Source organism: Saimiri boliviensis, chromosome 5 (genome assembly GCF_048565385.1).
Source record: "Saimiri boliviensis isolate mSaiBol1 chromosome 5, mSaiBol1.pri, whole genome shotgun sequence".
Lineage (NCBI taxonomy): Eukaryota > Metazoa > Chordata > Mammalia > Primates > Cebidae > Saimiri > Saimiri boliviensis.
In genome coordinates this window covers 116,037,797-116,060,983 of record NC_133453.1, presented here as the reverse complement: position 1 = coordinate 116,060,983, position 23,187 = coordinate 116,037,797, and the positions used below count along the sequence as shown (strand labels likewise).

Genomic DNA, 23,187 nt, shown 5'->3' with positions numbered 1-23,187 from the left:
TTGGTTGTGTCTGCCAGGTTTTGGTATCAGGATGATGCTGGCCTCATGAGTTAGGGAGGAGTCCCTCTTTTTCTGTTGTTTGGAATAGTTTCAGAAGGAATGATACCAGCTCCTCTTTGTACCTCTGGTAGGATTACTGCCTCAATTTAGGAACTTGTTATTGGTCTATTCAGGGATTTGACTTCTTCCTGGTTTAGTCTTGGGAGGGTATATGTGTCCAGGAATTTATTCATTTCTTCTAGATTTTCTAGTTTAATTGTGTAGAAGTGTTTATAGTATTCTCTGATGGTAGTTTGTGTTTTTTGTGGGATCAGCAGTGTTATTTCCCCTTTATCATTTTTTATTGTGTCTGTTTAATCCTTCTCTCTTTTCTTCTTTATTAGTCTGGCTCTTTTCTTCTTTATTAGTCTGGATATTTTGCTAATCTTTTCAAAAAACCAGATCCTGGAGTCATTGATTTTTTTTTTTGAAGAGTTTTTTATATCTGTCTCCTTCAGTTCTGCTCTGATCTTAATTATGTCTTGTCTTCTGATAGCTTTTGAATTTGTTTAGTCTTGCTTCTCTAGTTCTTTTAATTGTGATGTCAGGGTGTCAATTTTAGATTTTTCCTGTTTTCTCCTGTGGGCATTTAGTGCCGTAAATTTCCTTCTAAATAGTGCTTTAGCTGTGTTCCAGATATTCTGGTATGTTTTATCTTTGTTCTCATTGGTTTCAAAGAGCTTATTTATTACTGTCTTAATTTTGTTATTTACTCAGTAGTCATTCAGGAGCTGGTTGTTCAGTTTCCATGTAGTTGTGTGATTTTGAGTGAGTTTCTTAATCCTGAGTTCTAATTTGATTGCACTATAGTCTTAGAGACTGTTTGTTATAATTTCTGTTCTTTTACATTTGCTGAGGAGTGTTTTTCAATTATGTGGTCAGTTTTAGAATAAATGAGATGTGGTGCTAAGAAGACTGTATATTCTGTTGATTTGGGGTGGACAGTTATATAGATGTCTATTACGTCTGCTTGGTCCAGAGCTGAGTTCAAGTTCTGAATATCCTTGTTAATTTTCTGTCTTTTTTATCTAATATTGACAGTGAGGAAAGTTTCCTATTATTGTGTGGGAGTCTTTCTAGGTCTCTAAGAACTTGCTTAATGAATATGGGTGCATATATATTTAGGATAGTTAGCTCTTGTTGCATTGATCCCTTTACCATTATGTAATACCCTTCTTTGTTTTTTATCTTTGTTGGTTTAAAGTCTGTTTTATCAGAGACTAGGATTGCAACCCCTGCTGGTTTTTTTTCGTTGTTGTTTTTTGTTTTTTTGGGAATTTTTTTTGCTTTCCATTTGCTTGACAACTCTTCCTCCATCTCTTTATTTTGAGCCTATATGTGTCTTTGCACACGAAATAGGTCTCCTGAATACAGCACACCAATGGGTCTTGTCTCTTAATCCAGTTTGCCAGTCTGTTTCTTTTAACTGGGGCATTTAGCTGTTTACATTTAAGGTTAATAGATAACAATTTTTATATATCTTACATACTTCACTGATACAGATTATAAAGGCTTTAAGTTATATAAGACCATGTACAGTTATAATTTTAAATACATGAAAACCATCCCATGTTCGTGAATCTGAAGACTTAAGGTTGGTAGGATGGCAGTACACCTCCAATTGATTTACGCATTCATTGGAGTCCCCATGAGAATTCCAGCTGACCTACTTGTAGGAATTTTCAAGCTGATTCTAAAATTTATAAGGAATTGCAAGAACCTGTTAAGAGCTAGAACAATATTGAAAAACAATAACTAGGAGGACACATACTTCCAATTTTAGGACTTACTACAAAGCAACAATAAGTTGGTGTGCTACTGGCACAAGGGTAGACACATACATCAGTGGAACAGAATAGAGAACCCAGAAATAAACCCATGCAGTCAACTGATTTTTTTTTTTTTTTACAAGGGTGCCAAGACCATTTAATGGGGGTAAGAATAGTCTTTTTAACAAATGGTACTAGGGGAAGTGGTATTTCCATATGCAAAAGAATGAAGTTGGACTCTCACCTTACACTATATACAAAAATTAACCTCAGAATAAAGACCTAAAAGTATGAGCTAAAACTATAAATCCTTACAAAAAAAATATAGGCATAATTTTTTGTATTTTTTTTTATTGATATAGTACTTTTCTGGGGGTACATAGTGCTATTTTGATACATGGGCAAATGATCAAATCAGAGTACGTTAGATATCCATCACCTCAAACATTTAGGAGTAAATCTTTAGACCTTGGATTTGGCACCACTGTCTGTCTTTCTTTTTTTTGAGACAGAGTCTCACTGGTGCATTCTCAGCTCACTGCAGCTTCCGCCTCTTGGGTTCATGCAATTCTCCTGTCTCAGCCTCTTGAGTAGCTGGGATTACAGGTGCCCACCACCACACCCAGCTAATTTTTTGTATTTTTAGTAGAGACAGGGTTTCTCCATGTTTGCCAGGCTAGTCTTGAACTCCCGACCTCAAGTGATCCACCTGCCTCAGCCTCCCAAAGTGTTGGAATTACAGTCGTGAGCCTCCGTACCTGGCCTGGCCACTTTCTTACATGACATAGAAAGCATGAGCAACTAAAGAAAAAGTAAATAAATTGGACTTCAGCAAAATGAAAAATGTTTCATTTGGCCTTTGAAGAATACCATCAAAGAAGCTACAAGACTGTTACACAAAATAAGAGAAAGTATTTGCAAATTATATATCTGATAAGGAACTTGTATCTGGAATATATAAAGAACACCTAATTTAAAAATGGGCAAAGGATCTGAATAGACATTTCTTGATAGGTTACATAAATGGCCAGCAAGCACGTGAAAAGAAGCTCCACATCATTAGTCATCACAGAAATGCAAAACAAAACCACAGTGAGATACAGCTTTACACCAACTAAGAAGGCTGAAATAAAGTCAGATAATATTAAGTGTTGGTGAGGATATGGACAAATCAGAACCCTCAGACACTGCTGGTAGGAATGTAAAATGGTGCAGCTGCTTTGGAGAATAGCTTGGCAGTTATTCAAATGTTACCACATGACCCAACAATTACATTTGTAGGCATAGCTCCAAGAGAATGGAAAACATGTTGCACAAAAACTTGTAACAAGTATTCATAGCAGCACTATTCATATTAGTTAAAAAGTAGGAACAACCTGGGTGCTCATCAGTAGTAAATGGATAAATTAAATGTGTAATATTCATATATGGAATGTTATTTAATCATAAAGAAAATGAAGTGTACTGCTCAAACACAGATGAATTTTGAAAACATTATTCTCTTAAAAGAAGCTAGTTGCAAAAGACTGTGTGATTCTATTCATGTGAAATTTCAAAATAGGGAAAGCTGTAAGGGAAAGAAAGTAGATTAGTGCTTGCGTAGGGCAGCCTGAGTGAATGGGAACTGGTAGGGTGGTATGGGTTGGCAGCTATAGTATATGGAATTTCTTTTTTTTTTTTTTTGGAGATGGTGTCTTGCTGTTACCTAGGCTAGATTAGAACTCTTAGGCTCAAGTGATCCACCTCAGCCTCCCAAGTAACTGGGACTATAGGCACTTGCCACTGTGCCTGGCTTAGGGTTTCTCTTTGAGGTTATGAGAATGTTCTAAAATTGATTTTTGTGATGATTGTATATATCTGTTAATATACTGTAATCCATTGAATTGTTTACTTTTAATGGGTGGATAGTATGTGAGTTATAGCTCAATAAAGCTATTTTTTTAAAAAAAAAATGCATAGATTTTTGTCTATTTGTATTTTATTCCACTTAAGATTTTTAGTAGTAAGAAACATGACTGGGCATAGTGGCTCATGCCTGTAATCCCAGTACTTTTAAGAGGCCAAGGTGGGAGGATAGTTTGAGTCTAGGAGTTTGACCAGTCGAGGCAACACAGGGGTACCCCGTTTAAACAGAAAATAAAAAAGTTAGGCAGGTATCATGGTGTACACTGGTGGCTCCAACTATTCAGAAGGCTGGAGGTGGGAGGACTGCTTGAGCCCAGGAGTTAGAGGCTGCAGTAGGCTATGATCATGCTACTATACTCCCATGTGGGCAACAGAGCAAGAAAAAAAGAGATACATAGATGTAATCTAGAGGTGATATGCTTGATTTGTTACAGAAAAAAAATGAAACCTGGAGACTGCTATGGTAATGTAGGCACAAAATGATGGGGCTGCAGACTTACAGTGATAGTGAGGCCGCATAAGAAAGAGTACCTGCTTATTACATGGATATGATGGAGGGGGATTGAAGACTAGTGCTTAGTACTTGCATATAGTTCAAGGAGGGAATAAAGATGAGTAAAACATAGTTCTAACTCTGGTGGGAGGGGGTATATCAATTACGTCAAAGATTATAAGAAGGTAGTCGACTGTCATGAAGAAAAGAAAAAGGATGGAAGTGAAGTAAAGAATTTTGGTGGATGGTATGTTTGAAAGCCAGATTTCGGAGGGCTGAGGGAATTATTGGAGACAGTCATATTTTTTGGACCTCTTATAGTCCCTTGTACATAGTAGGTGCTTAATATTGATTAGTTGAGGAAGTACGTGAAGGGAAAATGCAGGATTGCGATGAGATTTGGCAGTAGATGGAAGGAAGGAGATAGCACAGCTGCTAGAGAATGGCTGGTTAGGGCAGATCTGAGTTTCTTTAAATGAGTAGGAAAAATGTTCCTCAGTAATTGGTTTTGTTGTTGGTTTTGAGACAGTCTCACTCTGTTGCTCAGGCTGGAGTGCAGTGACATGATCTCGGCTCACTGCAACCTCTGTCTCCTTGTTTCTAGCGATTCTCCTGCCTCAGCCTCTCAGGTAGCTGGGATTACAGACGCCTACCATTATACCCAGCTAATTTTTCTATTTTTAGTAAAGACAGGGTTTCACCATATTGGTCAGGCTGGTCTCGAACTCCTGACCTCAAGTGATTCACCCACCTCGGCCTCTCAAAGTGCTGGGATTATAGGTAATTGGTTTTATATACATAGGTAGAGATGGGAGGAAGAACATTCTAGGAGAAATACCTTCTGCTGAGAAAGATGGAAAGCTGATGAAAAGATAATACTGAAACTGCCTATAATACCTGTTGTTTTGCGTTATTTTTCTTCAATTTAGACTAAAATCCTAAATTTTTCGTGGGCTCTAAGTCCCCAAACTAATGCTTTCACATCTTTACTTTTAAAACTGGAAATTGCACTCCTTATCCTAAAACTCATTATTTACTTTATAGTACGCTGTCTGTTTAAATGCTGTGCTAAAAACTATTGGTAAAAATTCTACTGCCTTTGTCATGCAAGCCTTGGAACCCCACCCTGGCCTGCGTGAGTACACTCACACAGCTGCAAAGCAGTTCTGCTCCTCTCACCTTAGGGGCAACTCCTACTCCCGCTCCCTGTCAGCAGGAAGAAGCCAGAGTGATTGACGGCTTTTCCAGTCTTCTTAGCCCACACCTTGAGAATAAGGTGCTATGATACACAAAGGGAGGGATTGAAACCACCTTGGCAAAATTATAACTGAGGAAACAATGACAGTGAAAGTAATCAGATCTAACTGACTCCATCTTGCTTCTGACCTTTAAGCTGTCCTTGTTCATTCCTGGGCATAGGCCAAACTAACTTTGGGAAGGAATTCAGTTCATGGTTTGACTATGAAACAAAATTGGGAATAGCTCTTTCCTGAAAAGACCCCTTTCTTGCCTGGGAACCAGTCTGTCTTTGCAGGACTAACAAATTAGCTACAAGATTAGAAATTGCAGTTTAGGGGTCATGTAGCGCCTGGCTCCAAGAATCTAAACCTCCCCAAATTGCTCCTGAGGATAACATCACTGTTGTAAAACCTAAGATCAGTGCTTGAGATATTTTGCAGACCTGTGCTGGATGGATCAGCTGACACCACCCAGATCGGTAATCTGGCTCAACCAGTTCTGCCATCCCACTCAGGAACAGAAAACAGCAACAGAAACTCACTTTGACCCTGTATGATCCCATCTTCAACCTGACTAGTCAGAATTCTCCACTTCCCAAACCCCTACCTGCCAAATTGTCTTTATGTTTTGTTACGTTACGTTATTGAGATGGAGTCTGGCTCTGTCACCCAGGCTGGAATGCAGAGGAGTGATTTTGGCTCACTGCAAACTCTGCCTCCGGGATTTAAGTCATTCTCCTGCCTCAGCCTCCCGAGTAGCTGGGATTACAGACATTTTACAGATTTTACAGATTTTAAAAGTTCATTGAGGCTAAAGGACATTCTAAGCAGAAAGAAATGCATTTTGCCAGGGTTCAGAGTCGTGCCTTATTGGGGAGATTACAAGCAGATAAAAATGCTGAAATGATAGAGGAGATAAGGCTGTGATATATAATAATAAGCAAGGAACAGCTAGGAAGGACTGTTTTGTGCCCTGGAGTTTGCACATTAATTTGTAGGTGATAAGGAACAAAGGATTTTAAAGAACAGAGTGACATTCTGTGTGGCAATTTTAGGCAAATCATGTTCCATTGGCAACTTCTGCCACTTTGTCTTCTGATTCTTGCCTCCAGTCTTTTCTTTCCTAAACCCTTCCTTAGACTGTCAAGATCAGATCTGTATTTTGTTTTTATCTAGGTTAGCAGAGTTGTGTTCACATTTCTAGGCCCAATTTTGAATATAAAATCCTCTGAAGCCTTTAATACTTGAGATAGAATGAACAACTCACACTCATTTACTTAGCATTTTGTTATGCTATAAGAATAGCATTCACATTTATTGTGTTTAAAGTAGTTGTTTATAACTTTATTCTAAGAAACTTGTGATTGCTTGAGGGCAAATATAAGCATATTCATCTGTATAACTAGCATTAGCATATAATAGGTGTCTGTCCAGGAATTGAATATTATGTCAAAAATGTATTTTTTCTGTAATGAAAATTTTCCTGTATGTACTGTTAAGTGTGTAATGAAATTAAAAACTCTAAAAATACAGAATGGAATAGAACCAATTGATTTAGAACACCATTTCTTTTTTTTTTTTTTTTTTTTTTCTGAGACAGAGTCTTGCTCTCTTGCCCAGGCTGGAGTGCACTGGCAAAATCTCGGCTCACTGCAACCTCCGCCTCGCGGGTTCATGCAATTCCCTGCCTCAGCCTCCTGAGCAGCTGAGATTACAGGCACACACCACCATACTCGGCTGAATCTTGTATTTTTTTTTTTTTTATATATATTAAAATAATTTATATTCTCATTACTCAATTCAGTGTTAAAAGTCATTTTATCAAATTTCCATGCTATAGAACCTGTTTTATCCTGGTCATAACCATGTAATATTTATAAGTCCTTTCTGTAAAAAAAATGGCTAGGCTTTTACCTTGAAAAGAAAGTGATATTTTTTAGTAGTTGAAAATAACAAACTTTGCCTTATGATTTGATTTCACCTCTTGTTTCTTAAATAAAATTATACTACCCGATTCTCATAATTTTTTGATCTACCTACCTAGAACAATTGGCACCAATTAACTAATCTATTTTCCAGGACTTCTTTGTTATATGCACAACATAAACTATTTTATAGATAATTTCAGCTCCAAATTTTTTTTAAAAAAACCTCTGCTTCATACCTCCTATGCCAATGAATTACAATCCTTCTTTTTTTTTTTTTTTCTTTTTTTTTTTTTTAAAGAAGAGGAAGAAAGAGAAAGAGGAAGAGGGAGAGAGGATGGGGGTATTGCTTTATTGCCCGGGCTAGAATGCAGTCTAAATATGGGTATGCCTATAATTGTCCTTAATAATGGAGACATGAAAGAAAATGAGGGAAGAGAATAGCAAACAAGGAGCCAACCAAGATTTCTTTTAAACTTCTAAGTTGATATGATGTGGTACTGATAAGAGTGTATATTTTGTATATTTAAAATGGAGAGTTCTATAAATATTAATTACATTTATTTGTTCCAGATCTGAGTTCAAGTCCTGAATATCGTTAATTTTCTGTCTCATTGATCTGTCTAATATTAATGTTGAAGTCTCCCAATATTATTATGTGGGAGTCTAAGTCTCTTTATAAGTCTTGTATGTCTGCGTATTCCTGTATTGGGTGCATATATATTTAGGATCTTTAGCTCTTCTTGTTGTTGCATTGATCCTTTTATCATTATATAATGTCCTTCTTTGCTTCTTTTGATCTTTGTTGCTTAATTGTAACTTCTGCTTTTTATTTATTTATTTTAGCTCTCTGTTTGGTTGGTAAATCTTTCTCCATCCCTTGTTTGGAGTCTTTGTGTATCCTTGAATGTGAGATGGATCTGGATGCAGCATACTGATGGGTTTTAGTTTTTTATTCAAATTGCCTGTCTTTGGATTGGGGGATTTAGTCAATTTAAATTTAGAATTAATAATAATATATGTGAGTTTAATACTGCCATTAGCTGGCTATTTTGTCCATTAGTTGATGTAAATTCTTCATTATATTGATGCTCTTTTTGATAATTTTTTTAGAAAGGCTGATACTGTTTGTTCCTTTCATATGTGTAGTGGTTCTTTCAGAAGCTCTTGTAAAGCAGGCCTGGTGGTGATGAAATCTCTGAGTGCTTGCTTATTCACAAAAAACTTTATTTTTCCTTCACTTGTGAAGCTTAGTTTGGCTGGATGTGAAATTCTGGGTTGAAAGTTCTTTTCTTTAAGGATGTTGAATATTGACCCCCACTCTCTTCTGGCTTGTAGGGTTTCTGCTGAGAGATCTGCTGTAAGTCTGATAGGCTTCCCTTTGTGGGTAACCTGACCTTTCTCTCTGGCTGCCCTTAGTATTTTCTCCTTCATTTCAACCCTTAGAACACCATTTCTAAGGTTGATGCTAGCAGGCTGATAATTATTTCTCAGATGATGATGGAGATGGGTGTTCACTCACCCAGAATGAATAATATTATGACAATGCTTTTCATCTTATCAATGATAACATTTTATTTCTGGGTTAGAATCAGAAATCTTCCTGAAACCAAGATACTACAGTTACTGCATTTACTTCTTATCTGTGACTTATTTTCATGAAATGGTATGTAGTTTTTTTCTCTGGAAGGCTAGACTGACAATGAAGTTTTAAAAAAATTACATGCTGTCACTAAAAGAGTAAGATGTCCTGAGATATTCTTTTTTTTTAGATATCAGATTTTTGTTATTAGGTCGGTGCCAAAGTAATTATGGTCTGGGTGCAGTGGCACATGCCTGTAATACCAGCACTTTGGGAGGCTGATGTGGGCGATCACCTGAGGTCAGGAGCTCAAGACCAGCCTGGCCAACGTGGTGAAACCTCATCTCTAATGAAAATACAGATACTAGCCTGGCATGGTGGCAGGTGCCTGTAATCCCAGTTACCAGGAAGGCTGAGGAAGGAGAATTGCTTGAACCCAGGAGGCAGAGGTTGCAGTGAACTGAGACCACACCACTGTACTCCAGCCTAGGCGACAAGAGTGAAATTCCATCTCAAAAAAAAAAAAAAAGTAATTATGGGTTTTGCAGTAGTTTTTAATGGCAAAAGCCACAATTACTTTGGGACCAACCTAAAACAGATTGTGCCTTGTTGCCTTGTTGCTCATGCCTGTAATGTCAGCACTTTGGGAAGCTGATGTGGGAGGATTGCTTGAGCCAAGGAGCCTGAGACTACCCTGGTTAACATCGTGAGAACCCTGTCTCTATCTTAAAAAAAAAGAAAAAAAAAAAAAAAGAAAATTAGCCAGCTGTGATGGTGCTACCTGTGGTCCCAACTACTTGGGAGGCCAAGGCAGGAGGATTGCTTAAGCCCAGGAGGTTGAGGCTGTAGTGAACCAAGATCCCCCTACTGCACTCCAGCCTGGACAACAGAGTTGCCCTGTCTGAAAAAAAAATAAAATCATGCATCATTTACTTCAGGAACCTAGAAATGTCTTGTGTTCACTATTGGTTGGCTTAGAATTGGCATCTATTAAGGAAGTGTCAATATATAATCTTGAAAGCATTTTTGTTCTGAAGAGGCAGATGTCTAGCTGGCAGAAGCACAGTCTTTTTCTCCTTAGAGCACAATCATAGTACTTCAGGAGTCTACCAAATGATGCTTTGGCAGAATAAGAAGGGGAGTTATTTTTAAAACAATGCTTCCCTTTGGTCTTGAAACAAATATACAATGTTGATGGAATATGAAATTAATTCTAGAAATACACCTTAGAATGAAGGTAATGGAAACATTTATGTTTGGTACCAGATAAATGAATTCAGCAGAAGACTTCTGTGGCTTTCTGCTGCAGTGTATAAATATTTTGTGTTCCTTTTAGGGTGATTGCCATTAGCATATTTTAGCATAATTAAATTTGTTAACTGGGCTCAATGTGACCATGCCTATAACCCAGCACTTTGGGAAGCTGAGGCAGTCAACACCAGACTTGACAACATGGTAAAACCCTGTTAAAAAAAAGAAACCCCAAAATTAGCCAGGTGTCGTGGTGCATGCTTGTAGTCCCAGCAACTTGGGAGGTTGAGGCGAGATGATTCCTTGAGCCCTGGAGGTCAAGGCTGTGGTGAGCCGTGCATGCCACTGCATTCTATCTTGTGTGACAGAGCGAGACCCTGTCTCAAAATCAGTCCATCAGTCAGTAAGTCAAATTGTTTGCAGTGCTTTGAGGCCCTAAGTTTGTTAGCAGTACTTTGTTGTTGTTAAAGCATTGTTTAAAACCAGTAGTTTTCTTTGTCATTTCCAATAATGACTTTCTCCTTCTTTTCCATTGTGTTGATAGAACAAATATGTTTAAATATTCAATTAGTTTGTTTTGTTATTGAAACACACACACACACACACACACACACACACGCACACACACACTCTCTCTCAGGAGTTTTGCATTTATTGTGATTTCTGCCTGGGATTCCTTTTCTCTAGATAATTGCGCAGTTGACTTTTATGTCATTCATTCTCTTTTCTAATCTCCTTTATTAAATGGGCCCCATTTAAACACCATTTCCCATAGTTACCTTGTTCTTTCTGACCTTTATCACTAGCTAGCTAGTATTTTCTTCACTTGCTAGGATATAAGCTTCTCCTAAAATTTCTAAAAAATATTTTGTAGAGATGGGGTCTTGCTATGTTATCCAGGCTGATCTCAGAATTCCTGACCTTAAGTGATCCTCCTACCTTGGCTTCCCAAAGTGCTGGGATTATAGGCATGAGTTACCATGCCTGGCTTTCTTTTCTTTAATTGAAGGTAAGCTTGTTGAGGGCAGGGGCTTACCTGTTTTGTTTTCCCGTTTAATTCCTTAGAACAGTGCCTGACACATAGTAAGTGTTTTGTTAATGTTCGTTCAATAAACCAAGCTCAGTGATGAATACCTGTAGTCCCAGCTACTCAGGAGGCTGAGGTGGGAAGATCGCTTAAGGCTGGGAGTTTGAGGCTGTAGCGCACTGTCATTACACCTGTGAATAGCCACTGAATTCCAGCCTGGGCAACATAGTGAGACCCCTGTCTCTTTAAGAAAATTGTTGAATACATCAAAGAAATTAGAAATAGTATTTGAAACAGTCCTTTAACTTTAAAACAAGTTCATCCCTAACGGAAGTTAAGATTATTCCCAATCACAGATTTTTAATGAGGATTCTTGCCCTGTTTGGGATAAGTTATTGAAGTAATAAGGGCTGGTAGTGTCCTCTCCTAAGATTAACCCATGAATGATCATAAACTGAAAAGATGAGTATTGCTACTGGAGTGTGTGTGTAGTAATAGTGGCTGCAGTCTGGTTTAGGGGGCTGCTACTGTGACTGTGGAAGGATAATTGAGATAAAAGGCAGTTTGGATGGAGGTCTTATCCCCCTGCTCCAAATTTTATCTTGATGGTATCTTTTTTAAGGGGTGTGATAGCTGTGACTCAGACAGTGAGTCTTCAAGACACTCAGAAGTGTCTTCAAGAATAAATCATAATAGCACTGCCTAAAAAGTTTCCTACCTCTAAAAATCCTCACCCCTAAAATTTCCTTACCTAAATTTCCTACCCCTCCTCTAGCGAAGTCTTAGAGGGCATTGAATTATAATTTTTTAAAAATGCCTCCTTCCCAATGCACTTTCCTTTTTTTCCTGTGGACAGGGAATGAATTATTAACCTGAGGGAGTTGTTTGTATAATGGGAAGTGATTAACTGTGATTTTCTGGTTGTTAGGGCTCTCCTCCCTAGAATTCTTCTATTCCCCCAGGGATTTTTCAGTACTAAATGGAGCCGTTAGGTACAGACTAGAGTTAGGCCTTTCTCTTGTTACATGTAATTTAGAGAAAGTAACTCATATTCCTAAATGAATATATCCAAAATAAGGAGATAAATGAGCCCAAGCACCTCAAAAGTCAAGTAAAAGACAACAGACTGTGTGTATGTGTGTGTTTTCTTGTTTTACATTGTTAATATCTTTATATATATAGTAGAAGCAAAGGCAGATAGAATACAAAGAAAAGTCTAATAAATTTTCTAAAAGATAAGATACTAACAACATGAAACAAGAACAAAAACTTAAAAGGATCAAAGGGAAATACTAGGTATAAGAAATATAATATATAGAACACAGTTGATGAGATGAAATTAGGATCAATTAAGATGAAGGAGAAATTACTGAGTTGGAAGATCATATTTAGGAATTCTTTCCATAGCAGGAAAGAAAAGATATAATAGGAAGCATACAATAATAAATTAGGAAATAAATGAAATTTAAAAGTAGGAGTTTCTTTTTCCCCTAGATCAGGAACAAGATAAAGATATTTGCTGTTGCCACTTCTGTTCAACATAGTATTGTTACTTCTGGCCAGAGCAATTCAGCAGAAAAAAGAAATGCATCCAAATAGGAAGGGAAGAAATAAAATTACCTCTCTTTAAGATGACATGATCTTATATGTACAAAACCAAAGACTTTGTGGGGAAAAAAAAAGAAAAGCTTTTGGTGCTAATAAATGAATTGAACAATGATCTGAAAATGAAATTAAGAAAACAATTTAATTTATAATAGCATCTAATAGAATAAAATGCTTAGGAGTAAATTTAAACAAGGAGGCAGAAGACTTGCACTATAAAACACTGCTAAGAGAAATGAAAGAACACGTAAATAAGTAGGAAGAACATTCAAGAATTTGGAGACTTAATCTTGTTAAGAAGACAGTACTACCTAAAGTGATCCATTGATAAAATGCAATTCCTATCGAAATCCCAATGATGTTATTTGCAGCAACAGAAAAACCCATTCTAAAATCCATATGGAATCTCAAGGGAGCCCAAACAATCTTGAAAAGGAAGAAGAAAGTTAGATGACTCACAGTTGCTGATTTCAAAAGTTACCACGAAACTACAGAATCAAAAACTGGAACTGGGTAGTGGTGACAGTTGTACAACATGGTGAATATTTTTAATGGTACTGAATTTTATACTTAAAAATAGTTAATATGGAAAATTGTGTTATACTTTAAAGAAAAGGAGAAATGAGGCTGATGCCTGTGAAGTTGGATCAGTGTACTGGAAATTCCCCATGTGGTTGGAGAACTTAGGCATTGAAAGTAATTCTGTGAATGAGCTAGAAGAAGTTGCGTGAGAAGTGGGGTATCTGACTTACTGATCTCAGGTGACATATCAGGTGAAATCTAGATGAGGTAGGTATTCCTCAGTGAATTTGAACTTGGAAGATATAGCAAAATTAAAATTCTAGCCTTGTCATTGTTTTAAATGTAATTTTGTCATATTACTAAAGCTTTCCGAACTTTTGTCTGTTATATATATTGTTAAATGGATAATTAATGTATGCTAAAAATAAAAGGTGCCAGCATTAATGTAGGAAACTTAAAATGACAAAGGAGAAATATTTGAGAAAACAGAATAGAGATTGATGTCTAGAATTAAAGAAAGCTGAAAGATCTCAGATTGAAGAGGACCATATAGAATACAATATAATTAAGAAAAACTCCCACCTGTACACAGTACAGTGAAATTAAAGACTATTAGAGAAGAGTCTAAAGGTGCATAAGTAACATTACAAAGGAACAAAAATGAGATTGACATCATACTTATCAATAGCAGTGTTGACTCAAGATAATGGAATAATTTTTTTTTTAGTATTATAGAAAGTATTGAAAGAAACTATGATCCTCGACATTTCTATCCATACAACTGTCATTCAAATGTGAGGGGATGGTAAAAATATTCCAAAATATGGAAAGGCCAAGGCCTGAGAAGATAAGCTGTACAAAACCCACATGGGAAACATATTTGGAGAAGGAACACAAATGAGTCGAGTATTTGCAAATCCAGCAGATGCTACAAGACATGTAATGTACACATGTAAGACGTATAAATTTAAAGGTGTTGAAATACCCAAGTAGAAGTTGTTGTCTTTAAAAATTTAGCTAAGAATAAAGAAAAAAATAGAAGTATATCTGTAAAACTTGATGGGAATTGAGTGGAGGAGAGATTAGAGGACATGAGGGCATGGTAGAGTTCTTGTCTTGATAAAAGGAAATATAGATGATGAATTTACTTATCTAAAAGAAAAGATTTGGCTGGGCACGGTGGCTCAAGCCTGTAATCCCAACACTTTGGGAGGCCGAGGCGGGTGGATCACGAGGTCAAGAGATCGAGACCATCCTGGTCAACATGGTGAAACCCCGTCTCTACTAAAGGTGCAAAAAATTAGCTGGGCATGGTGGCGTGTGCCTGTAATCCCAGCTCCTCAGGAGGCTGAGGCAGGAGAATTGCCTGAACCCAGGAGGCGGAGGTTGTGGTGAGCCGAGATCGCGCCATTGCACTCCAGCCTGGGTAACAAGAGTGAAACTCCGTCTCAAAAAAAAAAAAAAGAAAAAGAAAAAGAAAAAAGAAAAGATTTTAAAAGAAGCATAGAAAAAGCAAAGGACAGGTTGAAATAAACTTGTCAGTTAAAAGGCAGAGATTGATATAAACAATCCAACTATATGTTCTTTTTTTTTTTTTTTTTTTTGAGATGGAGTTTCGCTCTTGTTATCCAGGCTGGAGTGCAATGGCACAATCTCGGCTCACCGCACCCTCCACCTCCTGGGTTCAGGCAATTCTCCTGCCTCAGCCTCCTGAGTAGCTGGGACTACAGGCACACGCCACCATGCCCAGCTAGTTTTTTGTATTTTTTTTTAGTAGAGACGGGGTTTCACCATGTTGACTAGGATGGTCTCGATCTCTCGACCTCGTGATCCACCCGCCTCGGCCTCCCAAAGTGCTGGGATTACAGGCTTGAGCCACCGCGCCCGGCCTATATGTTCATTTTTTAACAGCAGATACCATAAATCACAATTTAGAATTCTACACATGGAAGGAGCATGGATGAGCAATTATGAAAATTGCGGATCCCAACAATGCTTTTGCTTATGTGGATTATATCTACCAATAGTTACAATATTAGAAATTAAAACAAAAAATTTAAAAATATTTATTGATTAACTGATCAATAATTGATTAACATCTATTAATATAGCAACAACATACCCCTTGTGTGTTAACATAATATAAAGCGTGTTGTAAAAGTAACTATTTTCCAAAACAACAAAGAGCCTAGAAGAGTTTCATTGTTTTAAGCACATTTGCTTTGCAAATCTGTTTTTTGTTTTTTTGTATTTTTGAGACTGAGTTTCACTCTTGTTGCCCAATGGCATGATCTTGGCTCACTACAACCTCTGCCTCCTGTGTTCAAGCAATTCACCTGCCTCAGCCTCCTGAGCAGCTGGGATTACAGGCATGCACCACAATGTCTGGCTAATTTTGTATTTTTAGTAAAGATGGAGGTTTCTCCATGTTTGTCAGTCTGGTCTTGAACTCCTGACGTCAGGTGATCCACCTGCCTCAGCCTCCCAAAGTGCTGGGATTACAGGTGTGAGCCACTGTGCCTGGCTGCAAATCTGTTTCATGTCTGGCTTAATAGAAGGTACTTGGGTTCTAGGCCAGGCGAGGCAACTTATGCCTGTAATCCCAGCACTTTGGGAGGCTAAGATGGGTGGATCACCTGGGGTCAGGAGTTCGAGATCAGTCTGACCAACATGGTGAAACCCCATCTCTTAAATAAAAAAAATAAAAAAAAATAAAAAAAAAAAGCTAGTTGGGTTCTCTTATCTGCTTCTATGTTCACTGCCTTGCAAAGTGTTATTTTGTTTCAGGTATGAGAAGCCTAGGACCTTGCGAATCTTTTGAAAGGGCCTTGGAAATCCTCGGTGATCTTGAGACCACACTTTGAGAATGGCTTTTTCCATACAAAGTTTCTTAGCTATTTATTAAGCTCTTATTTGGTGTCTTCTGTATCATCACAGTAGTTATGAGATCTTATGATCTCATATTCCCTCCTACCTCCCAGTTTTATTATTTCTTACCTTACGTTCTCTTCCAGTCTGACTGATTCTTTTCCATCAAGCCTTCACTGATAATTCTAGTTTCTGTCTCTTCTCTAAAATCTGTTTGCAAGTGTAGTTTGACATACTTTCTACTAAAGTCGTCTTTCTTTTTTTAGTGTTTTCTTTTTCTGGTGACATTATGGCCCTTTTAAAGTAGGGACTCTAAAAATTGATGACAACACAGGAATTTATCCTTACACACACAAATATTTGTATCTCAAAGGTAATTTTTGTTGGTTGATTGGAAGTAACTCTCTAGGAGAACATATAGATCACAAAATTGTTTTTGTCCTTAAGTGGTTTACTAGAAAACTATAATGTCTTATCCATTATCTGCTATATAGTAATACTTTTGGTATTGCAGATCCTCCTTTCTTCAAGAGATCTTGTATAACTAAAACCATCTTTTGTTTAGGAGTGTTGATCTTATAAGCCACTTAATGATTTACTTATTTTCTTGCCATTTCAGAAAAAAGCCAAAGGACAAGAGTTGTTTGATCAGATTATGTACCACCTGGACCTTATTGAAAGCGACTATTTTGGTCTGAGATTTATGGATTCAGCACAAGTAGCAGTGAGTAACTGTTTTATTTGGATGTTTTAGCATAAGGGGAAGAAATGAGAAATTTCAGATGATATATTGATTGCTATATTCTTGATATATTCAGTATATTCTTGATGTGTTATTTCCTGTGATACAAAGCTTTGACACTCCCCGCACCCCCTACCTTGCTTTAGCGTCACCTGAAGTACTTGTTAAAAAAAAAATGTGAGTTCTGGTCCTAACTTGAATTACAAGAACAAAATTTTTGAGGATGGGGCTCTAGAATCTTTGTTTGCTTTTTAATAACTATTGACTTGATTGTTGGGCACATAGGAATTTGAGAAGCACTGTGTAATGGAAAGAATGCTAGAATGGGGGTTTTGTGGGCTCTTGCATAAATGGTAGTTATTTTTACTTTGCAAATTAAGGTGAGTAAACTAGGATATCTCTATGTTCCCTTTCAGATCTGTGATTCTGTATCTATAAATAGTGGCACTTTGATGTGCATTTCTGATGAGAGAACAGCATAGATAATAGAGTAGAAAGTTGGAGACTGTTCAGATAACTGATTATTAGAATTTTACTGGAGGATGTTTGAAAGAAAGTAGCAGATGAAAACATTGGGAGGTGGTTTAGTGGTTATGTCATTCAAATTGATTGTCCAAAGTATTAAATACTAAATTTGACAATATTTACTCTCAAATAATTGTGATTAGGTAGTCTTCAAGCAGGGAGGTTATATTTTCCTTCAGGAAGTTTTATGTAGAGATATGTAGGATTTGGAATGAGCAGAGATAGAAGTCAGGAAAAGTTACTACAAATACTTTAGGATAAAATTAATACTAAGGCCTGGACAGTAGCAGGCAGAGGAAGAGACTGACCACAGATGATAAGGGTAACATGACGTTAAGCCTTTTTTCTAGAAATTTGGGGTGCGTGCGTGTGCATGTGCGCGCGTGCGTGTGTGTGTGTGTGTTTGGAGAGGAACTCCTAGCTGGCTTTATAAAGCATCTGGGCTAAGTTTACAGCTGTTAATAATTTTAGCTGTCGTTTTTTCCTGACAGTCCTCCCCATCATGCCACCAAATTAAGTAACCATGAGCATTTGGCAACACGTTGTTTGTTAGGCAGATTTTGGCACATTGTTGCAATTAATACTATGTAGCTTCTTAAAAATGGTGATTTTTGGCTGTGCGTGGTGGTTCATGCTTATAATCCCAGCACTTTGGGAATCTGAGGTGGGAGGATTATTTAAGGTCAGGACCAGCCTGGCCAACAAGGCAAAACCCTGTCTCTACTAAAAATACCAAGCATTAGCCAGGCATGGTGGCATGTTCCTGTAGTCCCAGCTACTTGGGAGGCTAAGGTGGGAGAATTGCTTGAACCCAGGAGGCAGAGGTTGCAGTCAGCCAAGATTGTGCCACTGCACTCCAGCTTGGGCAACAGAGTGAGACCCTGTCTCAAAAAAAAAAAAGAATTTTATTAAAAAAAAAAATAAATAACCAGGTGTGGTGGTGCATGCCTGTAGTTCCTGCTAGCTGGGAGGCTGACTGAGGCAGAAGGACCCCTTGAGGCCAGGAATCTGGAGTTGGAGGCTGCAATGCGCTGTGATTGCACCATTGTACTTTCAACCTGGGTGACAAAGTGAGACCCTATTTCTAAAACAAACCAAAATGGTAATCTTTAAGTGTTAATATACTAATTGATACAGAGTGGTAGAAATAGTCATAAAGGATTACAAAGCAATGTAATTGAATTTTTCTATGTTTAAAAAAATCTGGGCCAGGAGCAGTGGCTCATGCCTATAATCCAGCACTTTGGAAGGCTGAGGAGGGAGGATTACTTGAGGCCATGAGTTTGAGACCAGCCTGGGCAATATTGTAAGACCCTGTCTAAAAAAATAAAAATAAAAAATTAGCTAGGCATGGTGTACATGCCTTTAGTCCTAGCTACTTGGGAGATGGAGGATCACTTGAGCCCAGGAGTTGAAGGTTGCAGTCAGCTATGACTGTGCTACTGCACTCTAATCTGAGTAACAGAACAAGGCAAGACCCTGCCTGTCTCTTAAAAAAAAGATATATGGACATGCATAGCATATACATGAAAAAATTGTGAAGCTGTTTTTCATAGTTTTAGAGTTTCTGGTCTCTTGGTCATGTTAGTGTGGGGGATGTTTCTTTTATTTTTCTTTCTAATGTTCTTAATTCTGTTTCATTAGACTAAATTCACTAATGGACTAAATTCACTAATGGTAGAGAATGAGTCGTACGTACCTCTGTCCAGCAGGTAGTAGACACACAAAACATTTGTTGAATTTAATTCTGTACTTCCATTTAGTTTGATAAAGGTTTGGTTGCCTGTTAATTTTAATATAATTCAGCTTTCACTTCCAGAATAACAATAAAGTCTTACAATTAGATGAATAAATAGATGATATTAAGGATAAACAATTTATGACTTCCTGTTTTTTGAGGCAGTATGAGGGAAAAAAAGGCAAAAGTATGCCTCATTTAGGTTTGAGGTACTTAATATTTTAAGTAATTGTAGGAAGAAGCACGCAGTCATTACTAAGTTGTATTATTAGCTCTTTGCTAATATCTGCAATTTCCGAATTCCATATTGATATTTTTTCTCATTTGATACGCATATAGTGCCTTTCTTATCATAATAATAAATTTTTGGTAAAGCTAGGATTGGGATATTTAATCCCTCCTCTTTAGTTCTAGTTTATTCCTTCCAATAATCAGAAACTTAGGCATTAAAATTAAACTTGCAGGCCTGCTTTTACTTCATTTTATTTTTGCTTCACTAAAATACTCTAAATTATGAGTTGAACTGGAAGAACAATTGGTAAATATATTAAAAATGAACTTTAGATAAGCTAAACTTTTCAAGTTCTAATTCACCTGATTCCATGATAGTCTCATGACATAAGCAAACAAAGAATCAGCTTGTTGTGTGGACTTATTCAACCTCAGGGTAAAACGAAACCAAAATGGGGTGGTGGGGAGCATAAAAAGTGACCAAGGAATTACATGTTGATTTCACCTTCAGCATATGGCATGTCCATATATGTAAAATTAATGTGCCAAATTTTAGTATATGGGTTACTGTAGATTAGCCCATAACATCTATGACTAAAGAATTATGGAGTCATCATGGAGATAACCAAAATTAGTAAATCAGTGAGGCCAAAGTTCACTTTTCTTATATAGACATCTAATCTGAGTTCCATTTTTTAAATTGTTTACTTTTTATTAGACTGGGTCATTCTATGTTCACGTACACATATTTCATAGTTGAAACAAACTCACATTTACAGAAAGTTGCAAAGATAGTGTAAATAACCATTTTTCTGGGATAGAGTTATAAAGATGTCCCATCACACCTGAATTTTTTAGTGTATGTTTTCTGTAAGCAAGCACACTTCATAACTCAATACAGCCAAGGAAATAAGACTTCTATAAATATGTGTTTACATTTATATGTATATATTTTATATATGTATATATTATATATGAATATTATATATATATAAAATAGAAAAAAAATACCATGACTTCAACACCCATAAATAATTGATATTCCAGTCTAACGCTACAGAACTTGTAGTTTTTTTCTCTTTCCATGTTTGTGATTCTCGTCTACTACAGAAACCAGGCTATGATTATCACCAGTAGGTTTACTTTTTTGATCACTCAGCATGTATGGAACCAGTCTCTAGCCTCTCCCTGTGTAGATGCTGGTCTTGCTCAGACCACTTAATTATTTCTGGACTGAGTTATTATTTTTTATTTTATTTTTTCTGCTGGTTCTTTGATCTTGGTTGGACTGAATTATTTGGAAAAGGGAAAGAATTGTGAAACTTGTCACCTTACAAATACACGGGTATATAAAGCACTCCTTTGACAATAGTATTGAACAGTTGTTACCTCAGAGATTTGGTTTGGAGTAGGAGGCTTAAAGAGAAGAGAGAAGCATGCTTAAGTAAAAGAAGGAGTTGATTTTAGTTAGCATGACTGATTTTTTTTCCGTAAAGTAGGCTACTTTTTAAAAAATGATATGTAATTTACATACCATAAAGTTCACCATTTTAGATTGTACAATGCAGAGTTTTCAGTATATTAAAACTGTGCAACCATCATCACTAATTCTAGAACATTTTCATCACCCCCCAAAGAAACCCTCTTACACATTACCAGGCATTCCCCATTTTCCCCTCCTCATGTCCTCTGGCAAACACTGTCTATGGATTTGCCTATTTTGAAAATTTCATTTGAATGGAATTATGTAATAGGTGGCCTTTAGAATATGGCAGTGTACTTAGCATAAGGTTTTCATAGTTCATCCATGTTGTAGCATATCTTAGTACTTGATTCCTTTTTATTGCTGAATAATATTCTATTGTATGAATGTATCACATTTTATTTACTCATGTGTTGGTAGACATTTGGAATATTTCTACTATTTGGCGGTTATGAATAATGCTGCTCTAAAGGTAGGGCATGATGGTCTATAATCCCAGCACTTTGGGAGGCCGAGGTGGGTGGATCACTTGAGCCCAGGAGTTCGAGACCAGCCTGGGCAACATGGCAAAACCCTGTCTCTACAACATAACAAAAATTAGCCAGGTATGCTGTTGCATCCCTGTAGTTCCATCTACTTGGGAGGCTCAGGTGGGAGGATGCTTGTGCCAAACTTCCAGGGACGGCACCATTCTGCACTCCCACCAGTATTGTATGAGGGTTCCTGTTTCTCCACACCCTTGCCAACTTGTTAGTTCCCTTCTTTTTGGTCCAGCCATCCTAGTTGGTATGAAATGGTGTCTCATTGTGGTTTTGATTTGCGTTTTCCTAATGACTAACGATGTTGAGCATCTTTTCATGTGCTTATTTGCCATTTGGGTATCTTTTTTAGAAAAATGTCTATTCAGATCCTTTGCCTGTTTTTTAAAATGGTTATTTATTTGCCGTTTTGCTGTTGAGTTGTAAAAGTTCTTTATATTTTCTGGGTACTAAGCCCTTGTCAGATGTATTTGCAAATTTTTTCTCCCACTTTTCACTTTCTTGGTAGTGTCCTTTGCACAAAAGTTTTACATTCTGATGAAATCCAGTTTACTTACTTTGGTTGCTTATGCTGTTCATGTTGTGTCTATGAAATCATTGCCTACTCTGAGGTCACAATGATTTGCATGTTTTCTTGTAAAAGTTTTATAGTTTTAGCTCTCAAAATTAAGTCTCTGATCCATTTAGAGTTAGTTTTTGTGTATGTTATGAAGTTGGGGTCCAGCTTTATTCTTTTTTTTTTTTTTAATTGAGATGGAGTTTTGCTCTTGTTGCCAAGGCTGGAGTACAAATGGCACAGTCTTGGCTGACCACAACCTATGCCTCCCGGGGCTCAAGTGATTCTCCTGCCTCAGCCTCGCAAGTAGCTGGGATTATAGGCATGCACCACCATGCCTGGCTAATTTTGTATTTTCACAGTGTTTCTCCATGTTTGTCAGGCTGGTCTCGGATTTCCAACCTCAGGTGATCCACCTACCTCAGCCTCCGAGAGTGCTGGGATTACAGGCATGAGCTACCACTCCTGGCCCTTGCTTTATTCTCTAGCATGTAAATATCCAGTGATCCTAATACCACTTATTAAAATGACTATTCTTTTCCCGTTAAAGGGTCTTTGCATGCTTGTTGGAAATCTATTTACTATATATATGTGGGTTTATTTCTGGATTCTCTATTCTGTTCCATTGATCTTTCTTTTGATCCTTATGCCAGTACCACAGTATCTTGATTATGGTAACTTCATAGTAAGTCTTCAAATTGGGAAGTGTGAATTCTCCAGCTCTCTTTTTTCAGTATTGCTTTGGTTATTCTGGGTCCCTTTCATTTCCATATAAATCTTAGGGTCGGCTTATCCATTTATGCAAAAAAAGCAGTTGGAATTTTGGTACGGATTGCATTGAATCTGTATATCAATTTGGGGAATATTGCCAATTTAACAATGTAAAGTCTTCTGGTCTGTGAACATGGAATATCTATGTATTAGGTTTTTAATTTCTTAAAACAATGTTTTGTAGTTTGTTTATAGAAGTTTTACTTCCTTGGTTAAATTTATTCCAAAGCATTTTATTCCTTTGATATTATTTTAAATGAATTTGTTTTTATAATTTCATTTTTGGATTGTTCATTGTTAGTGTATAGAACTGCAACCAATTTTTGTGTATTTATCTTGTATCCTGCAGTCTTGTTGAACTTGTTTATAGTTTTAATG

At 37.1% G+C, this 23,187-nt stretch overlaps 1 protein-coding gene across 5 annotated transcripts in view; it reads left to right on the top strand.

Moving 5' to 3' along the window:
- EPB41L5 (erythrocyte membrane protein band 4.1 like 5) overlaps positions 1-23,187 on the top strand; it is a 135,345-nt gene that overhangs the window by 8,663 nt on the left and 103,495 nt on the right. For all 5 annotated transcript variants that reach the window (XM_039479952.2, XM_074399848.1, XM_074399847.1 and 2 more), the window contains one exon: positions 16,844-16,948. In XM_039479952.2, coding sequence (XP_039335886.1) covers positions 16,844-16,948 — 105 coding nt within the window. The remainder of the gene's footprint in view (positions 1-16,843; positions 16,949-23,187) is intronic.